General features: G+C 49.8%; 8 protein-coding genes; 2 read left to right on the forward strand and 6 right to left on the reverse strand.

Moving 5' to 3' along the window:
* Positions 1 to 48: 48 nt before the first annotated feature.
* FFUJ_07914 (related to MTW1 Determining metaphase spindle length) lies at positions 49 to 1,135 on the forward strand (the record flags this gene model as incomplete). XM_023578220.1 has 2 exons in its annotated part: positions 49 to 111; positions 167 to 1,135. The coding sequence occupies 2 exons, from the start codon at positions 49 to 51 to the stop codon at positions 1,133 to 1,135; spliced, it is 1,032 nt and encodes a 343-aa protein (XP_023431063.1).
* Positions 1,136 to 1,384: 249 nt separating this feature from the next.
* On the reverse strand, positions 1,385 to 3,925 carry FFUJ_07915 (uncharacterized protein; the record flags this gene model as incomplete). Its single annotated transcript, XM_023578221.1, has 1 exon — positions 1,385 to 3,925. One exon carries the CDS (start codon positions 3,923 to 3,925, stop codon positions 1,385 to 1,387), a length of 2,541 nt encoding a protein of 846 aa, XP_023431064.1.
* Positions 3,926 to 4,263: 338 nt separating this feature from the next.
* On the reverse strand, positions 4,264 to 5,189 carry FFUJ_07916 (related to glutathione S-transferase; the record flags this gene model as incomplete). XM_023578222.1 has 3 exons in its annotated part: positions 4,264 to 4,643; positions 4,699 to 5,093; positions 5,152 to 5,189. The coding sequence occupies 3 exons, from the start codon at positions 5,187 to 5,189 to the stop codon at positions 4,264 to 4,266; spliced, it is 813 nt and encodes a 270-aa protein (XP_023431065.1).
* Positions 5,190 to 5,898: 709 nt separating this feature from the next.
* On the reverse strand, positions 5,899 to 9,186 carry FFUJ_07917 (probable ITC1-subunit of Isw2 chromatin remodelling complex; the record flags this gene model as incomplete). XM_023578223.1 has 6 exons in its annotated part: positions 5,899 to 6,958; positions 7,014 to 8,698; positions 8,749 to 8,814; positions 8,870 to 8,888; positions 8,945 to 9,003; positions 9,058 to 9,186. The coding sequence occupies 6 exons, from the start codon at positions 9,184 to 9,186 to the stop codon at positions 5,899 to 5,901; spliced, it is 3,018 nt and encodes a 1,005-aa protein (XP_023431066.1).
* Positions 9,187 to 11,050: 1,864 nt separating this feature from the next.
* FFUJ_07918 (related to glucosyltransferase) lies at positions 11,051 to 12,668 on the reverse strand (the record flags this gene model as incomplete). XM_023578224.1 has 3 exons in its annotated part: positions 11,051 to 11,712; positions 11,770 to 12,536; positions 12,592 to 12,668. 3 exons carry the CDS (start codon positions 12,666 to 12,668, stop codon positions 11,051 to 11,053), a joined length of 1,506 nt encoding a protein of 501 aa, XP_023431067.1.
* Positions 12,669 to 13,848: 1,180 nt separating this feature from the next.
* FFUJ_07919 (related to EMP47 Golgi membrane protein) lies at positions 13,849 to 15,233 on the forward strand (the record flags this gene model as incomplete). XM_023578225.1 has 2 exons in its annotated part: positions 13,849 to 13,943; positions 14,024 to 15,233. 2 exons carry the CDS (start codon positions 13,849 to 13,851, stop codon positions 15,231 to 15,233), a joined length of 1,305 nt encoding a protein of 434 aa, XP_023431068.1.
* A 382-nt stretch (positions 15,234 to 15,615) lies between these two features.
* Positions 15,616 to 17,459, reverse strand: FFUJ_07920 (probable prolidase; the record flags this gene model as incomplete). XM_023578226.1 has 5 exons in its annotated part: positions 15,616 to 15,835; positions 15,888 to 16,961; positions 17,010 to 17,136; positions 17,203 to 17,270; positions 17,347 to 17,459. The coding sequence occupies 5 exons, from the start codon at positions 17,457 to 17,459 to the stop codon at positions 15,616 to 15,618; spliced, it is 1,602 nt and encodes a 533-aa protein (XP_023431069.1).
* Positions 17,460 to 18,433: 974 nt separating this feature from the next.
* On the reverse strand, positions 18,434 to 21,529 carry FFUJ_07921 (related to transcriptional activator Mut3p; the record flags this gene model as incomplete). XM_023578227.1 has 4 exons in its annotated part: positions 18,434 to 19,306; positions 19,359 to 19,743; positions 19,804 to 21,181; positions 21,280 to 21,529. The coding sequence occupies 4 exons, from the start codon at positions 21,527 to 21,529 to the stop codon at positions 18,434 to 18,436; spliced, it is 2,886 nt and encodes a 961-aa protein (XP_023431070.1).
* Positions 21,530 to 22,456: the final 927 nt, after the last annotated feature.

Raw genomic sequence — 22,456 nt, forward strand, 5'->3', positions numbered from 1 at the left:
TAAAGCACTTCAACACTACAAACTTTGTATACATAGCGACAAATCAAAATGGCATCGCAACAAAACTCAGACTATGAGCTCTTAACAGAGCATTTTGGGTACCCTCCAGTTGTAAGTTGGCACTGGTAACACACAATATCACCCAACCAGCACTAACGCCTCCCAGTCCCTCCTCGACGATATCATCAACACCGTCAATGTCCTCGCCGACCGTGCCCTCGACTCAGTCGAACGCCTTCTTCTCTCCATTCCACCGCAATCATTAGGCTTCTCCAGCAAACATGCCTCGAAAGATGGAACGCCGGCTCTACCGCCTGACGAGGCAGCCAAGCTAGAGATTGAACACGGCACACACCAGCTCGAGACTCTTCTCAACGCGTCCATCGACAAGAACTTCGATTTGTTCGAGCTATACACGATGCGCAATATCCTAACTGTGCGGCCAGATGATCAACCGTTTATGCGTCTGGCACACTACGAGGGCCTGGATTTCTCTGGGTCAGAGGTTCCGGATCGGCCAACGACAGAGTCTGTGACTGCGCTACGGAGGAGATTACATGCTAGCCAGCGACTGCACACAGCACTCGAATCTGAGAGGGCCCGGAATGATGCGCTGCTCGGCAAATTGAGGTCTGTGCTGGGTGTTGTGCCTGGCAATGTGAAAGCAGAGGAGGGACAGGCTCAGGCGCCAGATGGTTCAGCCTTTGGATTCTTGCGCGACAAGGCAAGTCTTCAGGCCGCTGGAGCCGATAAGCCCATCGCGACGACAACAGAATTCACCCTCTCACAATTACAAGCCCTCCGCGCTCTATCAACATCACTACGCACGCTGCTTCCAGACCTTGGTCCCACGGACGCAGACACCTCAATGGAGGATGCCTCGAGTAGCTCACGTACTTGGAGACGTGAGCGTGTGGAATACGTCGAGGGTGCCTCGCGGAAATATCTCGAGACAGCTAGAGGTCTAGAGCTGGGAGATCAGGGCGAGGTACGCGATGGGGAGTGGCAGGGAGAAGGACGCAAAATCACGAGGAGCGATGTTGAGGGGTTGGAACAAGTGGCTGCTATGCTTGGGCAGAAATCAACGACGACAGACGAAGCTTCTGGTGAAGGAGAACCGATGGATCAGTCATAGGTTGAGAACTGCATCTTTGATATGTCAAGTTGAGTTGGTGATATTGAAAGGCGCTGGGCGAATAAAGAAAACAGTCTATATCATAGTCTTGGCGATGAAAACTTTTGTCATTCAATATACAAAACAGATGCTTCAAGGCATAGTCAGCACAACATCTATCCCAGCGAGGTATATACCTCTATTACATGTCTAACCCTTGACTGCTAAATGGTACAATTCTCTCATCCCATCATGCCTCCTCCTTTTCCCTTATGAACGCGCATACTGCCTCAACTTCTGGCTGTCTATCAAACCATTATGCTGAGCCACATACCAGAAATGATGTCTCCAGTATCTCTCATTCGCACTCTTGCTCTCCCTATCATGAAGCTTATACTTGAGAACAACATCCACGACTCTCTTGGCCGACTCCGTGTCTCCATTCTCGAGAAGCGCTTGCATCAGGTCCTTGAGACACGAGAGCGACGTGACAGGGCGACCGGAATTAGCGAGATCGTCAAAGATTGACATGGCTTCTCGAACATTACCACCGATGGCGTGGGCGGTCATCACTCGCTCCCACAGGGTCTGGTCGCCGCTGGACACCTTTGTTAGATTGTTGTCTTTGAGCAGAGTGCGGATCTTGTTGATATCGGGAGGATCATGACGAAGGGCGCGCTCAACCAGAATAGTAATCATGTGAGGTGTCAAAACAGAACCGAAGCCGTTGCTGCGCATGTGTTGCTGCAAGGCTGAAATAACATCGTCGGAGCAGTTGGGAAGACCATCAAGAGCGTAAAGCATCTTGCCATATGTCTCGAGATTAGGCTTGAGTCCAGCTTGTTCAATATGGCTGAAGACTTCTTTGATAGCGACAACTTGCTCCTCAGCACTGGCATCTTCCATGCGCCCAATAACAGACTCGAGTAGAATGGTAAAGGTAGCAGAGTCAGGCTCGATGCCCTCCTTCTGCATGGACTGTAAGAGCTCGCCGACGTTCTTGTGATAGCCCATGCGAATCGTCTCACGAATGAGGATGTTGTAGGTGCGAGTATTTGGAGCGAGACCCTGTCTTCCAGCCCACGCCAACAAATCGTGTGCGGCCTTGGGGTCTGCATTTAACAGACTCTTGAAGGCAGCGTTAACGGCTTCGATAGTAGGCTCAACAGCTTGGGATTGTGTTCCTTGCTTGACTGCACGTTGCCAGTTTTCTACCAACTCCGCGAGTGCCTGTAGACCCATCTGATGCTGACCAAGCTCGATAAGCGCCGACACACGCTCAGTCCAGATGACAGCGTCGAGCTTCATGCCAGACTTGACGAGTTGACCCCATAATGCCTCGATCTTGCCAATATCCTTGCACATCTTCCATCCGTGCATCATGCTTGTGTAAGTTCTGACTGTTGGCTCAACGTCAAGCGAGCGCATTAGGTCTAGAGTCTCCTGAACTCTTGGATAACGGCGGATCGCACACCACACAAAGATCCAAAAATCGAGGAATTCGCGATCGTGAGCCAGCTGGGGTTTGATGCCCGGGTTGTCGCGCAAGGCCCCTAACATAGCGTCCCAGACGGATCCAATGGCACTTTTGTTGCGTGCCCTATAAGCTGCTCGCAATTGCTTATGAAAGTTGTTGAGATTATTTCTTGCCCCCGGATATGGACCCTGAGATGAGGCTTTCACCCAGGCGTGAGATTCACCCATGATCATATCCAATGCAAGAGTCCATTGTTGTGTGACATACTCCTTGAGTGTGGTCAGTGTCTCGGGAGAAATCTTTGAGGATTCTGACACGATAGTATCGATATCAGCCTGTTTGATTTTGTGCTTGGATAGCACCGCTCGGACAAGTATTAGTAAGGGCGACAACTGTGTCTTGTATTCAGAGCCAGAATATCTGTTATCTGAAGTGATAGCGAGGGTAGCCAGTAGTGAAGGGATGACTTCAATGGCTTGGGGCGGCGGCAGCTGAAGAAACAAAGAGGCCAGCGCTCGAGATGCCTGTGTCCCTGCTTGTGCTGGGGCGCCATCCCTGCTATACTCTGCATCCTTCAACACCTCTGTGACGCTGGGTAGTGCGAAACGTGTCTCCTTATTGGCTTCACTGGGTCGCTTGAGCTGAGAAATATGCTGCCACATTTTGAGAATCTCCACCCTCATTGCGGTGCGGTCACCGGACGCATTCTTGGGTTGTAAGAACCTAGCGCACATGTTGAGAATGAGATCGTTTCGTAGGCGGAGGCTGTAGTCCCCAAATGCCCGGTACTTCTCAGCTATATCGTGGCTGTTCTTGTATAGACCATTTTGAAACATGTGATTACACTCAGTGCCGAGTAGTTGGGTTACAGCTGTGTAGATATTCTTGGGGAGCTGGCCTTCAAGTCCAACGATACTCGGCCAGATCTCGTCGCGGAAGATGCCGTAGCGCTCATCTGGGTTGAATCCTCTAGACATGACTTCCTTGAGTCTTGCGCTGATTTCGAGCTCAGTGAGAACAGGCATAGGCTCACTGACAGCCTCTTCATGATCGGCGCGGCTCACGATCTCCTTGAACAGTGCCAATGCCGGGTCCTGGTCTGGCTTCTGTTTGTGTTTGAATGCATTGAATCCTACTCTTGGTCCATTGTGTGACTGCTTTGGCTCCCTGCCGGTGTTGGCTGACTGTGAAGCTGCCTTTGGCCTGGTTCTGGGTGTATCAGGAATGTCAGCTGTGGTTGAATACGAAGCTACACTCCCAAGCCGCTTGGCTGAGGCCGGAACCGATCGCAACTGTGATGAGCACCTTGAACAGGCTGTCCGAGATGCGTACATGGCGTAAAGGCCCCAGGAGGGTTTTGGTGAATGAGTTGTAATATGTAACTCAGTTGAGGGTCACTTAGTAGGTACTATTTTCATCAAGTTGATGGACCAGAGGTGAGGAGCCAATCAAATGCCTTTTTGCATCCCACCTCGGTAAATTTCGGTGTGGCATGTACCGGGTAAGTCGCTACCTCACCAAGAGGTTACCTTATGCTTGAGAGGTGAGATATAATGCTATTTTCTATATGTCACTTTTGGGATTGCCATACTTTGATAGTACAAAATCATATCTCAATTTATACTTGTTATCTAGTATATCAATACCTCGTTTCTGCCGGGCTGCTCCAAGCTTATTGTCCTGGCCGAAGAGTAGCAGAAAACTCTCCATCAATCTCAACAATCTTCTCTACACTCTTTTTGTAGCCCTCTTCATTCTCAATCAAGTCAATATACTCGGCCACCTTTGGAAACTCTGACTTCCAAGAGCCATTCTCGAAGCTTCCAAATTCGTCAAGATCTTCTTTGGCAGCAATCAATGGGAAGCTCAAGAGAATATCCGCGGCAGTGAGTTGCGGTCCGCAGATGTACTTGCCACCTGATGTAGAGAGATGGCCTTCAATCATTTTGAGGTTAACATGCGCATTGGGGAAGATGAAGGCCGAGAAGATGCGGTTGGCGAGGATTGTTGATATGGGGCGGATGAAGAAGGGAACTTGAGGGGACTTGAGGGCTGTATATCGAGTTAGTGATCGTAGGTTGAGGAGAGAGAGAGAATGTCAACATACCGCTGACAACGAGGGCCATGACCAGAGGAGGCATGAGAGTGCCCTCACAATAGTGAAGATAGTACTGATATCTCATCCAAGCCTCAGTCTCGCCACCAATCTTGCCCTCCATACCCTCTTTCCATCGCTGAGGCACCAGCTTCTTACCCTCAGGCACGTTCTCTGCAAGATACTGAGTAATGAAGCCACTCTCAGCCAGGGTGATGGGCTCAGCGTCTTCAGCGGCACCGGCAGGTTTGATCTGGATCACAGGCGACTTGCCCAGTGGGTGCACCTTTTGCAGCTCTGGGGGAGCCATCATGGTCTTCTTGTTGCGGTGGAAGATTTCAAGCTCATAGGGCAGATTGAGCTCCTGGAGCAGCCAGAGGATGCGCTGGGAGCGCGACTTCTCGAGCCTGAATTGATTAGCATTTGAAGACACAGCACATTGGTGTATATATAAATGAGACATACCAGAAGAGCTTGACGTGGGGTAGTTCGTTTGAAGCCATGGTTGGATACTACAAACGGCGTGAAACGGTGTATCAAGGTGAATCAACTGACAACAATAGGAATTGAGTCTATGACATCTTCACAAAATATCCGGGAGCCTCAAATTTATATGGCCCATTAGTCTCGGCCAAGGTTCCAAATAAGGCCGCCCTAAATATGATATGCGACCGTGATGCATCACTTTTGGTTGGCTAGTGAATGTCGATCCATAAATTAAATAGAGGACCGGGAGCATCACATGTGCCGAGTCCTCGGGTCGATCTATTTATTAGCAAGTATTCATTGATTGTATGTATGCATGTATCTTCTCATTTGTCTTGCCCTTGTCTCATACAAGGCAGAGCCCAGTTTCAGAGCCTCTAATCTAGTTACAGTATTTCTTTCTCTCTATGCCACTCACTCCCAAATGCTGCCGTTTGCCATGTGATGCGATGCCATTGGATGCGTTCCGTTCCTCTCCCTCCCCGAACCCCTTCCACAAAAGCAAATATAGGGAACCAAACGCCTTTTGCTCTAAGACTCCTCCAATCCAGGGCTTCGCGCCAAAATCAACACGCTGTGACCATCGCCAAATCCGCTGTAAAAAAAATCCATCAAGATCCTCTTTCTGGATGCTTTCCTTATTCCTTTGCTATGCAGTCAATTCGCACATCAGACACCGTTTTGATACGAGACGGATATTACTTCATAAGCAACACACAACTTTCTTCATCGTCGGCGAGACTTTGTTGCTGGGGCTGGCGCGTCGTTAACGGCCTCCCGCTTTCGAGTCTGCTTTCGAGATCTGGGAGGTGGCGGGGGATCACTGTGTAAGTGTCCCAATTCCTCCAGCGCGGTCGTGTTCTCCCACTGGAGGCTGCGGTAGTTGGGTGTCTCCGGCGACTTGTCCCGGATGCGAGTGCTCATTCGCTTGTGATTCTCCTCTTTCTTATCGCCATCTTCCTCCTTGGAGAGGTAGGCCTTGCGGCTCTCCATATGTTTGGCGATCTTGTCCTTGAAACTTAAGAGCTCCTTTCGAAGTTTGAGTTCGTTGAAACCACGAGGGTCCAGCCATTTGATGAGCTCATCTACATGCGCCGGCTCCGAGATGTAACCCCACTGGTGTGCATTGAAGACACTGGTGTTGGCCTCTTCCATAGCCTTTCGCTCAGGAACAGTCATGTTGAACTTTTCCTTGTACTCTTCCTGGAGTTCAGCAGGCAGGTCGATGTATCCTTCTCGCTCAAGCTCGTCGGGTCCTTGAACCCAGATCAGGCCGTTGGCGTAATCGGCTGATGCGGTCGAGCTATCGGGAAGCCCACCATACGGCATGCCATTTCGTTCGAACCAATAGTACCGGTTCCAGAAGCGATCTTTTCCAAGTACTCGGGTTCGAGGGCAGTCAGCCTCGCGTAGATCGTTTTCGATGACGGCAATCTCCTCCTCACACTTTTTGACGACTTCCTCTTTCTTCTGAATATCTTTCAAAAGTTTGGTGAACTGCTTTGACTGGGCAGGCGGCTTGGGCGTCTTAGTAATCTTGGCAGCCTTCTCCTTCTTGCGAGCCTCTTCTTCCTCTTGCTTACGCTGCTTGGCTGTCTGAGGCCGTCGGCGCTTGCGAGCCGATGGGTCATCTTCCGTCTCTTCGCCGTCTCCTCCTCGCGAGATAATGGAATCTTCGGGATCAGCCATTTTCACGTCTCCATCCTCTTCCTTTGGTGGGGAAGGAGGCATGTTGTCTGGTAGGAGGATCTTTTTCTGCTCATTGAGTTGGCGTAGATCTTCAATGCTGCATAGATTGTTAGCATTCGCTGCCAAATGGGAAAGTTTGGCTCTTGACTTACGCTTGCTTACGTTGCCGCTGCCATTCGATCCTCTCCTTGCGGTACGTGGTCATGGTTTCGCTGCAATCTTCCATGTAGCCTCGCATGGCCTTGGTCTCAGTGGTCAGCATGCAGATTATCTGCAAAGCTTTGACACGCTGGTTGACATCGAGCTGGGCATATCGTTGCTTGACAGTTTCTTGAGTAGCGTCAACCCCAGCAGGCACAAGGAGGTGCAAGAGCTCCTCGCAGACCTCATGTCGACGTTCGTTCTTTGATAACTGATGGAGAAGGCCAACCATGATTCGCTCCCATCCCCCGTTAGTAAAGTCTCGCTTCCGAAGGTGCTCGATCCAGTCGTAATCCTTAAGAAGTTGCTCGGCACGATGCTTAGTCTCCTCCTCGCTTTCATTCTCGGCGGCCGCAGCCTCAGCAGCCAAACGTTCTGCCTCTGCCTTGGCAAGACTACTGCGGGTAGCTCGTCCAACTGGCCGAGCCTCAGGTTCAGGAGTTGGCAGAGCGCTGGCATCCTCATCGCTGTCTTCGTCGCTATCTTCTTCGTCGACTTCGGGTAAAGTGATGCGAACCTTGCCACCATCGGCTTCGGAGTCCACCAGAATCTTCAATACTGAGCAATGGATCTCGTCAAGCAATTGAATCGGAACATCCTCTGATGCAACGCAGAGGGTCTCAACATAATCGTCAAATGTGAACGAGTCCAGCTTGAACACCTCGCAGTACACATTGAGGGTGTCCCAAGTCTCCAGCAATGGGCCAATCGATTCCATCTCAATCTTGTCGCAATACTCACTCTGAGGCATGTCGTCATTTTCAATCTTGACAGGTGGGTTTCTGCAGAGAAATTTAAGTGGCGGACGCTTGCGATCATCTCGGGGCTCAAGCTGCAAATCTTCAATGGGATATTTTGGGGGAGGTGGTGGAGGAGGCGGCGGCGTAGGTTCACGCTGGATTGGTGTCTGGATGCCATATTCCGAAGGAGAGCTGAATGGGTTGCTGCCATGAACCGGCATGTTAAGAGGCCACTTGAGACCTTTGGAACCAGAACCCGGCTGACCAGGCTTCGCCTTACTCTTGGGGGCCGGCTTGAGTTCCGGCAAACGTACTGGACCAGAATGAAGTGCAGAAGTCAGATCATGTCCGTTGGTGTCATGGTTGAGGTGGGCTCGCTTCTGGGCCTGGAGCTGTTTACGTTCCATAACCTTGGTGTCGTATCGAAGGTGAGGAGGGACACGAGTATCGATATGATACTGGCTCGCATAGTCATGCTTAACTAACCACGGTGCCCCATTCCATGCGTCGCGGGTGACAGTCTTCTTAATGAAAGATCTGAGCATCGCCTTGGTGAAGATACCCCGGTCGCGACAGATGTGCTCATCGGTTACAATCGTGTCCTGTTCTGTGTCCTTGAGATCCACCAGATAGCGGGTTGTAGGTAAAGAGTGAGTTCCATCAGGAAGAGCGCGGGGACCAAAAGTTGTCTTGTCGCGGACCAATCCGTGAGCGCGATCACCCCCTTTCATGGTCACCGTGACCTCTTCACCAGGGTAATAGTCATGCTTGAACTCGTCGTAGATTTGATCAACGAGGTTATCCAGGCGAGAAACGGTCTGAAACTGCACCTTACGCAGTATAGGACCTTTCAGCGCCTCAGGAAACGAAGCTTCGACTTCTTTGCCGCCAGCAAGCTAAGCCATTGTTAGCCGTTGAACGATGAATCAAAGTTTAAAAAACAAACCTCGCTCTTTAGAGCTTCAAAGAAAGTCAGACCGGAATGGCCTGTAATCTGATCATTAAAGCGACGCTGCAGGATGGGTAAGCAAGGGATGTCGAGGTGTAAACCAGATATCATGGCTAACCTGTTTATAGAAATCCATTCTAAAAGGTGTGTAAGTAAGGTGTAATATTGAACTCGGGTGGTACATGGCACTTACCGATCAAGATAGTCCTCATATGAGGTAAAGATCTCCCCTGTTTGAGGAATGTGCCAGACCTATTACTGTTCAGCCATTGCGCAAAACCTATAGCTATGTTAAGTTAGCCGTACCTCAGTATTCTCATCTTCAATTTCCTGTGCCGGCAAGAAGCGGACCGGTTTACGTTTGAAGAGGACCTGGTGATACTTGTTTAGCAAAGGCGAAGTGGCCGAGAAGCAAGCAAGAGAAGCGCGTACCATGGTCAAGTAATCGAGGCGCAAGCGGCCGAGTCGGATGTGCAATAGAAACCACCTGCAAGGCTAAGGTATAGCCTGCCCCCACTAACAAGATTGAAGGTTGAAAGCGATGCTATATTGCAGCATGAGCACGAGGGTGATTGTGGTGGAAGACGCGACGTTGAAGAACGGTGCTAAGACGAAATTTGGGGTCGCTTCGCTTTGCGTGGGCGGATCGAGGAGACCGCGGGCGCGTAGGTGGGAAATAGAAATCGGGGGTGGGCTCCTCGAGAGACGGAGTCCGGAGTTGAACGACTTACACGCTCACAGGCAGCGGAGGTCGAGGAAGGGTGAAGAAGCAAGGTATAAGACGCGAAAAAAGATGATATATGAGATATCTCTTGCAATGCGCAGACGTTGTCGAGGCAGAGACAAGCTGCGGGCGTGACTAGAGCGAGGAGAATGATGTAGGAAGAAAAGAAGAATCCAAAGAAGGAAAAGAAGCGGGCTACAAGTACGCGACCTGGGCTGGCGGGAGGGAGTTTAACGGGCAGGTCAGGTCCCGGTAGTACGGTGGGTCACTGGGAGCTGAGAGATACCCGGGCCGCCACTAAGATATGCGCCATGATTCAGTAACTTACAAGTACAGGTACTTGGACTCAATGCCGTCCCTGAGGTGCCCTCCACGGCTGGCACCTCATTAGGGTCCGATCCAATGCTTTGATGAAGAATGCGGCTGCAGATACCCGAGGATGAGACTAACACAGTACTAAAAGTGAGAGAAGTGATACATCAACAAGTGTATATATGATATATTACTACATACAATTTACTTGTGTACTGTCCATTATATTATATTCATACTTTTTTGGAGTCAACATTCTAGGCGCGTCAAAATGTCTTGTCATGTCCCAGCTTTTTTTTTTTTAGCTTAGCTCCTCATGGATCCATTCCATCCTCTCCACCTCCAACCCCTGTCGGCCCGTGGCCCTCCTCCTCCTCGTCCAAGATCCATCATTCAACTTTGCCCGCCTATAAAACAAGCCTAACTTAACTTTTTGCCCACGTTCTTGGACTCTTTATAATCCTCACGTCACTCTGCACCCAGAAAACATGGATTCCGAAACAGATAATACAGATTCTGGAAGCTGTACCTAATATAGCTTAATCTTGAAATTCTCCTGGGAGACACTCCAGACCGTCATCTCGGGACGCCAAGTAAGCTTTTGATACCACAATCACTCACGATAATCACCAGCAAAGAGCAGTTCAGAGTCATAGAGCCTCTGGAGATGGCACTCTGTCAGTGTAGTAAGATTATATCTAGACTGCCTGGAATTAACAGAGCATCATGACATAGAACAAGAGCCTCTTCAGCCTCTCTGTAAATCGCGTCGTGTAAGTCATATTGGAATTTTATACAACCATACCACTTCATAAATGCCCCCAAACGAAGCCCGGCAGTCAGGCGTAATCTATTCAGACCACATGAAATATCTTTGCACTTTTAGGCACCGGCAAAAGCGCCCTTATGTCACTGCCAGAGCTGGAGCCACAACCTCCTCCAGGGACATAACCTAGCGTTGTGCTCTATGAAGCTCCACATTTGGTATCGCATGCTATTGTACACTTGCCTGCCACTGCTTCCGCACGCGCGAGGATAAAAAGCACAATAGAATGACAAACTATCGTGAATAGACCCCAAGAAGCCAGCCAGCTTGATTGTGCCCCTGGATAGACTCAGGGTCTCTGAAGCACAGGTCGAGCAGTGATTATTCCTGCTACCAAACTACCAACAGAATGCTACGTTTTACTCAGAAAACATCATGCCAGAGTCTTTTATTTTTAGAAAAGATATGAAATCTATTGGGTATCTATCATCAACACTTCATGCTGTGAAATACACAACCATATAACCCAACCAGCTTCCAACCACGCCAATCGCAGTATACGAGCTCGTAAACATCAAAGGAAGGAATTCGTAGCTTTTGCCAAATATGATCTGGTGTAGGAGTGAGCAGTACAAAATGAGTGGGATGCTCACGGCAATGTACAGTGTGCTGAACCGGTCTAGTAGGAAGATCCTGGGCTTGTTGGAAGCAGGGGCAAGGCGGTCAAACGCCATGAGGAAGACAACAAGCCAGGTGATAGTATAGAGTGTCTTGATGGGAAATTCTGCCGGCGTGAATAGCAGGGGGAAGAGTGATACATGACCGGCAACAGCCAGCGGCCGGAAGGCTCCGAGATGACGTCTGTCTCGGAGGGCAATAAGACTAAAGGGGATGATGACAAGAAGAATGGCCTTCTCATGAACATGCCAGCCAAAGAGAAAGGAGGCATAACCGCACAGGGTGACAGCACCGATGAACGTCTCCCAGGTTGGTTGAGAGAATAACTTTATCAAAGGTAGGACCTGGAAGAATAGTGTGAGAACGAAACATGTCCTGGGGCTGATTTCAGGCAGAACGGCAAAAGCTGTATCTCCAACTAAGCCACGAGTGACACTCTGCAAGGCGTTCTTGTCGACAGTCCAGCCAACGCGTGGGGCAACTAGATAATGTTAGACCAATGGCTGAGGTAGCTGTTCTGAATCAAGGTAGAACTTACTGTGAATCAAGAGTCGATCCGCAAAAGAGTAAAGAGCCCAGACATTAGGCGCCCAGTAAGCGTGGCATAGACCACGAGAGAAAGGGAATAATCGACTCAGAAGCTGAGGAATCTGATTCATAGCTGCAAATGGTCCAAAAGCAGCTCCAAAGATGGTTCCAATACCCAAACCCAGCTTGATGGAATTCAAGAAGCGAATTCGGAAGATGGATTTAGACGACAGGCAATATGCTCGCAGGAGATACACGAAATAAGCTGGCGCCAAGTACAAGTAAATGTGCTTGAAGCATAGGAGGGCAGCAAAGATGAGCCCACTGGTTAGTAGCTCATTCTTATCGCGAGCAAGAACAAGAGACATGACAAGAATTCCGTACATGAAGCCATTGTACTGGAAGTGAATATGGTCGATAATCAGAAGTCCAGGAGAAAGGATGATAGATAGAGCGGCGACCTGAGCGGCGCGACGGGACTTTAGAGGCGCATTGTCGATGAAGGTCTGAAGGGCCCAGACCAACACAAGCTCTGTAATGATGACAGAAGTTCGCTGGAAGTAGACCGTTTGCCAGCTCTCGTAATCGAGGTTGTAGACTTTGACCATGAGGGGATCAATCAGACGAGCGACGTGTGCGAGGATCCATTCGAAGTAGGCGAAGAAGGGAGGATAATCCAAGGTCCATTCCGACGTCTTTTCGAAGTACCATTTCTCTAGAGGAAGACTGTTGGTGATAGCGAGCCAATTGCGATGGACTTCAAAGTCGGTCGATTTGCTTTTCGGTGGTGGTGAGCGACGGCACGCGACGGATATGATGGAACAAGACTCACTATGCGGGGAACAGGAGGATTTTGAAGGCAGCAGCCACAAGCGCAGTCTGCGCAATTGTTGGGTAATGTTCGCTCATGATGCGCGGTCACTATTTGTGTTGTCGCGGAGCTGGGGATGGCCTCATGACCTTGTTGCTGTGGGATTAGTTGAAGTAGATCTTGATACAAGTCATGACGAGAAGGAGATTGGCTCGTGTTCTTTTTTGGACATGAGGTGGTTTGTTCAAGCACACGTCCCCACTAAAACACCCTAGCATGAGTTGACAGCCAAGGGACCGGTACAACAAAGCTTCAAACACTCAGCCCATTTCACCATGTGAGTTGACAGAATTTATTGGCTAATCTCTTAGAGGGCCAATTAGCCTTAACCAAAACTTTCAGACCGTTAAAGTAACCCAGGCAAATCTAAAGACACACAATGGTCTCTAGGAACCCTCATAGACATGCCCAATCTGGGGTCCAGCCAGAGGTAGGGGTACTTTCAGGGGTATAGCTTTGACTTTATTCTGGCCACAGGCGTCAACGCCTAAGTAACAGAGACAGCTCCCAAACTGCCAGTCTTTGCCTACTTATTATTCAATTCAATTCTATTACACAATCTCAAAACACCTCGAAAGGGGTTCACCGTCCTCTCTTTAAAGCTACCGACAGCCCGAGCTCTTTTCCCCAGCTTCCATCTCGTTACCTAGCTAGCTAGCAAATCCACCAATGATGCTCTTTACTGGGCATCATCAAGCCACGCCGCTCCAGTTAGGTTGCGCCACAAGACCCTTTTCAAAGGCTGAGTTGGATGATAGCATGTGGCTTCATCAAGCCAATGCCTGCTTCTTGTGAGACTTTTCCCTCTCCCTTGTTGGGTTTGAGTATCAATTGATAGATTATTTGTTCTTTCATAATCTTAATTCTTAAATTACAGGCCTCGTTATTGTATCTTACAGAAGCCCAGCGTGAATTCTTGATTGTTGGTCTACAGTGAACCCCCGCTCCAAACTCCAACCACCAAGTACGGTATACGCTTGTTCCAGGGGCTGGATAGTGCAAAGTGTCCTTAGACCTCAGCCTTGCCTCCACCAACTCGGCTCATTCCATTCAACTTCCCGAGCTCGTTTTTTTCCGTGGCCCCAACTTGGGAAAAGGAGCGAGCCCGTCTTTGCTTGTCTTGTCTTGTCTGCGGTTGGAATATTGATCTAACCTTGTTCTTATTTCGTCTTTTGGTCCCATTGGAAGCTCTCTATTCGCATCCATCTTTACGCTGCTATGAAGGTCTCTTTCTCTTTGGCTGCGCTGCTGGCAGCAAGCCTGTCGCAGGCTCAGTATCTCATCAGTGAACTTAGTTTTGGTCATGCCGGAAGGTTTGTTCTACCTTTTTGGTACTTTTGTGGTACTGCACTGTCCAGGATCCCAATGATGCTAACTCGCCCTGCGTCTACAGGATAAGCCCAGCCGAAGCCCGTGGACAGATCCCCAACTTTGCTGTCCAAGGCAACCCCAACACGCCCGAGGTTCTCTCAAACCGAATTATCTTGACACCTCTTGCTCCTGGTAATCAACGAGGTGCCGTCTGGGGCCAGCAACCTTTACTTCGAAACCAATGGATCGCCGACGTTGACTTCCGAGCCAACGGCCCTGATCGTGGCCGTGGCAACCTCAACATCTGGCTTGTTCGCAACGGTCCTGCTACGATCGGCTCTGGGAGCATCTACACTGTCGGAAAGTTCGACGGTTTGGCTCTTGTTATTGACACTTCTGGCGGTTCCAGTGGCATGGTTCGAGGTTTCTTGAACGACGGAAACACCGATTACTCGAGGCAAAGCAATGTCGATGAGCTCTCATTCGGACACTGCCCTTACAACTATCGCAACCTTGGTCGACCTTCGCAGGTCAAGCTTCGACAGACCGCCAGGACATTCCGTGTTGAGTTGGATGGCAACCTGTGCTTCGAGTCAGACAAGTTCAGCATTCCCACAGGCTATCAGTTTGGTGTTACTGCTGCTACCCCTGATAACCCTGATTCTTTTGAGATCTTCAAGATGGTTGTCATGGCTGATAACAGCGACAGTGGTCCTGTTCGTGACCCCCCTAAGCAAAACCAAAATCAGGGCCAGAACCAGAACCAACGTGTTCCACCCGTCAGGGACGCCTCCAACAGTAACAACAAGCGGAACGATGGCGAGTACGCAGATGAAGATCCCGATATCTTCCAAACTTCCAAGGCTCAGTTCATGGATCTGCACAATCGCCTCCAGAACACCAACCACCAGCTCGCCTCCCTGCAGCGCACCTCTTCACGCCACCAGCAGCAGGATGAGAAGCGCCACGAGGACTTGACTGCCCTGATCGGCCAGCTCCGTGCCGATATGCGTAAGCTCGACGATATCACTGCTCTGCACAGCCGTGTCTTAGAGCTCGAGAAGGATATCCAGGGTCTCCGAAAGGAACTCAACCGCAAGCTGCAATCCACCGAGCGTACCTTCAAGGACACTCTCTCTGACCACCACAACTCTTTGTCAGAAACCGTCATGGCCAAGACCCCTGGCCACCGCTTCCTTATCTTTGTTTTCCTTGGTACACAAGGTCTTCTCGTTGCGGCTTATGTGGTTTACAAGAAACGGCGTTCATCCATGCCCAAGAAGTATCTGTAGTTTCATGAAGGAGGACTAAAAAGACGGGGATATGGATTCAAGGGAGAACTTGTGTTTGGATAGTGAGTATTGACCTCACCCCTTGTTCCTTGGTATTGCAGTGCTTTGTAAATTAGATGCATGAGCCGTGTGTACATGGGAGAGTTTTTATGTTAGGAAAAGAAATGAGTATGATGATTAGAGAAAATCATAAATCAATATTGCAAATCTGAAAGACTATGTATCCGAAACTCATTCTCATTACTTGGACCAGATCCTCAATGTCATTAGACCACTCCTGGACCACCCATAACCATCCACGCATTCAAACACTAAACATTCCAGACTCGCTTGCCTTGCTCACCGACAGTTCCATAGCCAAATGCAAGCATTCATATCGTCATTAAATCTTCTCAAAGCTGCCGTTGATCACATCAAGCATCTCGTCACCCTTGGGGGCAGCAGAGGTCAAGTTCTCATAGCCACCGGGTGTGACAAGGATGTCATCTTCGATGCGAACACCACCAACTGGGTAGTATGTTTCGAGGAAGTCTTTGTTAATGAACTTGGCATGTGACGGGTTGTTCAGGAAGTACCCCTCAATAAAAGGGCGGCAGAAGTAGCTTCGATAAATTAGCTCATGGACCTCGATTTCAGAGAAGGTATAGTACTCACATTCCTGGCTCAATTGTCACAATCATATTGGGTTGAAGAGATTGTCTTGGTTTTGTAGGCGGGGAAGATGAAGCCATGCGATGCATGGCCACCAGAGCCGTGGCGGTCACCATCTCACGCTTACCACCCTCGACGTGGAAGTTATCTCTCATCAAGAGACGCTCATGGCCAGTGACATCGTGAACCTCAAGACCAACATGATGACCGAGACCGTGGGGGAAGAAAGCAGCGACGGTTCCCGCCTTTTGGATCTCCTCAAAGTTGCCTTTCAGAAGACCCAACTTGCGCAGGCCTTGGAGAGCTACATCACTAGCATGGAGCTGAAGTTCGTAGTAGACAGTGCCGGGTCGAACACGTGCTATACACTCTTCTTGCATACGCTGCACAATGGAGTAGATCGCGGAGGCCTCCTTAGAAAAGGAACCATTGACAGGAAGAGTACGAGTGATGTCGCTGGCGTAACATTGGTACTCACAACCAGCGTCGACAACGATCAGTTGCTTACCCTCGAGCGGCTGGTTGTTAGCTCCGTAATGTAGAATCGAAGCATTGACACCAGCGCCAGCAATAATAGGATAGGCCTGGGCGTGAGCACCACGTGAAGTACAAGCGGCAAGGAGAACTGCCTCGACATCTTGCTCATTGCGCATAGTGAGGAGACGTTCGGCCACGGCACGATGAGCAGCGGCAGAGATACGTGAAGCGCGACGAATGAGTGCAACTTCATATTCCGTCTTGATCACACGGGCCTCATCCATGGCAGGTCGCAGCTTGGAGCAGTTGATCTGGGTCTGTCCACGTGGTCGATCAGTCAACTTGGGGGCCTGATCGGAGTGAAGGACATAGAGGGTCTTCTCGGGACGAAGTTGGCCATGAAGGAATTTCGACAGCTGAGCAGTGTATCGAACATCATCGACGTCGTATTTGCGCATAGCCTCTGCTGCGTCAGGAGTTGGGCCGTGATACAAGACCTGTCGCGGCTCAGCGTAAGGGATCCAGAGGGTGAGACGATCCATGGCGATTTCGTAAGTGACGGCACAGTCGGGAAAGTCAACGCCAGTCATGTAATAGAAGCTGTGTTTTCATCAGCGGGGTTTCTTTCATGGGAACTGGATAGCATACTATCTGCGTTGCTTGAAAGGAGGCGACTGGTCTGAGTCCTCATAGAGGCGTGTAGGCTCCCCAGGAAGATAGATGAGTCCATCAGTAACACCGAGCTCTTTGACGACCTTGCGCGCATGGAGTTTGGCTTCATGGTATGTCAGTACTCGTTTGAATATCGATAACGTGCGAGACAGAGCTTCTTTGAACATACCGGGATACTTGTTACCGCTGCTGCTTTTACCGCCACAGTCATCGTCACTCTTCTTTACCTCAACACATCTACCACGAAGCTCGAGTCAGTGATCTGATTATTACACCACATCAACAGGGGCATAAGAGTCCAAGATCAACTCACAGCGCATCAAATTCATCCTCAAGCACAAACTCGTAGCTCATCGACCTTCTTTCACGTGCTTGAGGCCTCTGCTCCCCGCAGACGGGCTTCGGCGGCGTTATCGGCGGTGCCATCTGCGTGCACTATAAATACAGTACAGTACAGCCTTGTTTACTCGTACGTAGGATCGAATAAGCGTGTTAAATAGGGCCGAGATGGACAAGGAGAGTTGCTCAAGAATATGTGATGTTTATTGAAAAGAGAGGAAGCTTCAAGTTTTCATGTGATAACACATACACTAAAGCTAGGTACTAAGCTACCTCACCTACAGTTACAGTTACAGTTGGAGTTACAGTATCCGTCCGTAATCAATCAGCCACAGTCTCCCCCGTATCGCTTCCTTGCGGTGCGCATCGGGAGTGGTCACAGCGTATCGTAACCCCCCGATAACGCCCTTACAAGCCTTCTAAGCCCAACTGCACTAATTCATCCATTTCATGACGCAACCAGATCGATAATGAGACGCTTTTAGTCCGCCGCGTGGAATTGTTGAGGAAAAGGTAGGTGGATTAGATTACGGGACGATCCGATCTTGTATCCGCAAATGATTGCTTCAGTGGCTGAGAGATCTCGTATCTCCGAGCCAAGCAGTATATATTGCACAATACTCAGGTCAACCACTTTCAACATGATATTTCATATGCCTTATGGCGAGTCTCATTACAATTGGATGGATCTATACTCAAAGCTGGATTCATTGCAGTGCTAACGAGTAGTCTTCTTCTCCATGATCCTACACCTTTCATTCAGCTTCCCTCCTTTGTTCACATCCACTTCAACTTGAACCTCAACAGACAATCCAATGTTTGTCCAAGTGTACACCAGTCCCAGCCGCCGTCTATGTGCTTTGGCCATATCTAAAAACGCGATCATTCCTTTGCCATCTTCTTCAACCGTGGTATCCTAGCCCCTTTAACAGTCCAAGCACTCCGTTCCAAATCAAAATCGCTCTTCCCATGAAATAAAAATCAAGATCAAAATCACTAGCCGACGCCTCGCGCGCTTGCCGTCCTCCCGTATCATGAGTGGGTATCAAATGTAGCGACCGTTACATTCCTTGGAATCCTCCTCTTCCAGAGCCAAAGAAGCCTCCCCAATCCGCCTGCATGCCCTGTTCCGTAAACATTTGTTGTATTTGCCTTTCTTGATGCCGTTGTGCGTGCGCTCGTCGGTTTGACATGGCGTGCCCTTGGTGGATCGCGTGCGTTTGTGACACTGGTCGCCGTTGTTGCATCATCGGTTGACCGGGCTGCATTCCCATTATGGCTGATGGACTGGCGAACATCGGTTGGTGGCTCGGTGCACTCATCATGGGCTGGCCCTGCTGGTGCATCATGTAGGGCGGTGGTTGTCCAAAGATCTGACTTTCCACATCGTCGAAAGTTCCAGTCAAGAAGAGTTGCATATCTTGATTTTGGTCTCCCATGGTGGTGGGTTGATCTGTCTTGCCCGGGAATCCCAATTCCATCATAGGCTGGTTTGGATAGGCAAAAGGATCCTCAGACGGGAACATGAGCGAGTCCAGTTTGTTGACAGGGTTGTGCATACCCATTTGCTGTCCTGCGTAGGGGTAGCGCTGAGTACTTGTCGCTGCGCTGCTGGTCGACTCTGGGGTGCTTCGCTGCAAATCGGGGGACATGAAATCACCGAAGTTGGCTGAGAAAGTGTTATCTTGGAAGGCTGTCATGCCTCCTCCGGGCAGATCCATTGTTCCTTGGGACAAAGTTGTAGGATACGAGCTTGTTGACATCTGGCTAGCACGAGTGAAGTCCGTCGTTCCTATTGAGGACATGCTTGCGGGAATTGGAGTATGGTGAGATGAAACAGAGGAAGGCCGTCCTGTAGGGGCAGGTCTCTTCTTTGAAGGCGCTTGTCGTATCGCTCCAGCATCCAATTGCTCAGGTAATTGATCAAATAGAGCCTGTTTCAATAATGTCAGTAAGAATTACTAGAGTTCGAATGTAGAGCCATACCTTGAGGGCACCGGTAACTCGCTCAGCCGACATGCTCTTCTCCGCCAGTGCTGCAATCATTTGTCTACCAGCTCGAGCATCTGCTAGAACCTCACCAGAACCGGGTTTCTCAGGGTTTTCTGTAGCGTAGAACACAAGTGACAGGACGGCAAAGAACTCAGTGTACAACATGAACCAGTACGGTCCACTGAGAACCCGCTGTTTGCGGATTTCCAATCCAATGTGCACAATGTTACGAGAGACGCTGATGGCTGCGGCTGCACAAGCATATGATAGCTCATCGACCTTGCTTCCTTGACTCAGACGAGGAGAGACGTAGTGCAAGAATGGTCGGTACAGCACAAGTTGAACATGTGCATAGGCAAATCTTAACAAATGACGGATTCTGTCACCTTGGTTAGTAATGCTCTTACAACATCTTCAAATACTTCATTGCCGCACTTACCGAACCGTCTCAATTGGCCCCTCACCACTTGGGCGCCAATGCTGGGGTAGCCTTTCAAACCAAGAATGAAGCTCAGCTTCTATTTCCTTGATGCGGCCATAACTAATTAGATAGGTAGAGGCAGGTTTGTTGTCTTTTGCAGCGGTCTGGCCCAATCCCTTCGTTGGATAGACGTATTTCGTGACCTTTGCTAAGATTTCCATGAGTTCTGAATGGGCGTTGAATGCTTGGAAAAAAGATGGAGATCCAGGCGGTGGTCGTAAAATGCCGGTGTGTGTGATAAATTCGTCATCAACTTCCAAAGGGAATGGCTGATCGATATCGTCCACGTTAAGGAGGAGCGGAAAGCCAAGTAATGTAGAAACGTAGATATCCATTTGTCGAACCACGTAGAATACGCGTTTTCTGACTTCCTGCTCAATCGGATCGATTTTCTCGTGCTGCAAGTGTCGATGAAGGCCTATTCGGAGTGACGAGCGCAGTGCAATACCAACGAAGGAATAGCAGCTGCTTAGATTCGAGGTGGCTTGGAGGAAAAGAATAATGAATAGAAGAGCTTGTAGTGAAATAAGGTCGCGACAATCGGTCACATCGTGTAATACAGATCGCGCAGCATTGTAATATTTGAGGCCCTCTTCCGTCGCATCTTGATAGGGCATGCTTCCTGGGTCATTATCGTCGAGATTGTTGTACATACACCCAAGAGACATGACGGAGAATAATAGTCCAAGATATTGCGTTTCGTCCTTGGTTAGATTGTCCAGTGGTCGTTCGTAGATCTTGTCCATTTGCTCGTAGAAAGTGGGAACGTGAAGGATTCGAACGAGACATGTCGCGCAGCTAAGGGAATAATAACACAGCTTCCGGGCAACATCCTTTGGTGGGAGCTCTGGGTAGCTTGGAGCTGTTGAGAAGGGTGTTCCGACTGAAGATAATGAGGGGGACTCCAGACCAGCCGGTCGTTCGGCACGAGGCAGAAACGGAGCTTTTGAGGACGAACCAAGCATTCCTCGGAAATGATCCTTCATACGTTTCAAGAACACAGCGCCTGAGGAGTTCCCGTGAAATTCCAAACTTCCCTTCTCGTCGATATCAAGTTGACCAACGGAGTCGATCATCGAGGTCAGATGGGCTTCATTCTGCTCAGGCTGGGGTGGTGGTGGAGGAGGCTGTCGAGCCTTGGAGGCTTGGGCACGAGCATTTTCGCGATTGCGGAATTCTTGCTGAATTGCTGGATCAAGATTCGGGTCGGCCAGGTCGACGTCGGGCATAAATTTGTGAAGTAGAGACTCGGCGCGTTGCAGTCGACTTTCCAGGGCTTCGATGTACTGTGGGGCCGGGTTTCTTCTCCTGTTTGAAGGTTTATCGTACGTGCATTCTGCATGTAACGGTCAGCCACCGCGCCGATTTCCAGTATGAGGGTTAAAGTGTATGAGAACAAGCGATTGAGCGATAAATTAGATAGAAGCCGCGTACCATAACTATAGACGGAGCAGTGCGTGCATGGTTGCTTGCCGTCACACTTGATCTTCTTCCGTCGACATTCATCGCATGCGCGCGTTACTCGTCGTCGCTTCTGAATCGGTTGGGATGACGCGCCGGGTTGTGGGTTGCCGTCTTCGTCAAGATCGTTGTCGGACTTGATGCTCGCTGATGGCGACGGAGCGTCATCGTGCCAGTCGTGAGCCGACTGGCCAGCGTCGTTGTCACCGACGTCCGGAGGCATGTCGAACTTGGTTGAATTAGCAAAGAACCATGGAGTTAACTGCTCGACATTGGTGACTTGAGGGGATAAGGCGATCGGGGTATGAAATTTGGAGGGTCTTGGCAAAGCCTAGGGCCCCATCGCCGATTGAACTCGCAGATGGGATGGTTTCCTTGTAAGGATACAGGGCAACGGACAATGTTGATGCGAATGCCAGGTAGAGAAGAGGAGGTGAGTTCGGGGGCACAACGCTGAGGCGCCAAGGAGCAACGAGGGGAGCCGAGGGGCGGGTGATTGATGTTGCAGGTTTTCACTCACCAGTTAATAGGCCTCTTGGCCACGATGAAAAGGGAATAACGAGCTGGGTATTATTATGAGAGAAAAAGAAGAAGGGAAATGTCGTCGTCGTTGTCGCCGCCGCCGTGCGGCAGAACTGGAAATTGATTGAAGCGGGCAGTCAAGAATAGTCGAAGAGAGTCAAAGGGACTACAGAGTGAATGAATTGTAGATGCAGGGTCGCAAGCGTAAGGTGTGAGGCAAGTGGTAGCCCATATCCCAATCGCCCCCAAGACTCACGGCCTAGGCCATCAGCGTTCAAGAGAGTTCAGTTAAAGTTCCCGCGCAGAAAGTGGCAGGATCAAGAATAGAAATAGAAGAGTAAGGTAAGGTAGGTAGGTAGGTATCCAAGACTGAAATGAGTTGGTGGTGATGGGGGAAGCGCCCTGGTAGAGAGAGTCTGAGAGTGAGTGCCCTGGTGCTGGCGCTGATGTTGGGCAATAGACGGGGGATAGCCTGTCGTAGCAAGTACCGCTCCGTAGCGTGCTGCACTGCACTGACTTGACTTGACGGAGCCTAACTGAACTAAAATGGGTATGGCCTGAGCCAGAAGGGACTAAACTGTTCCAAGTCAAAGAGAAAGGGATGAGTGAGGGAAAGCCCAGTTGTAGC

The sequence above is a fragment of the Fusarium fujikuroi genome, chromosome FFUJ_chr05 (genome assembly GCF_900079805.1).
Source record: "Fusarium fujikuroi IMI 58289 draft genome, chromosome FFUJ_chr05".
NCBI classification, from domain to species: domain Eukaryota; kingdom Fungi; phylum Ascomycota; class Sordariomycetes; order Hypocreales; family Nectriaceae; genus Fusarium; species Fusarium fujikuroi.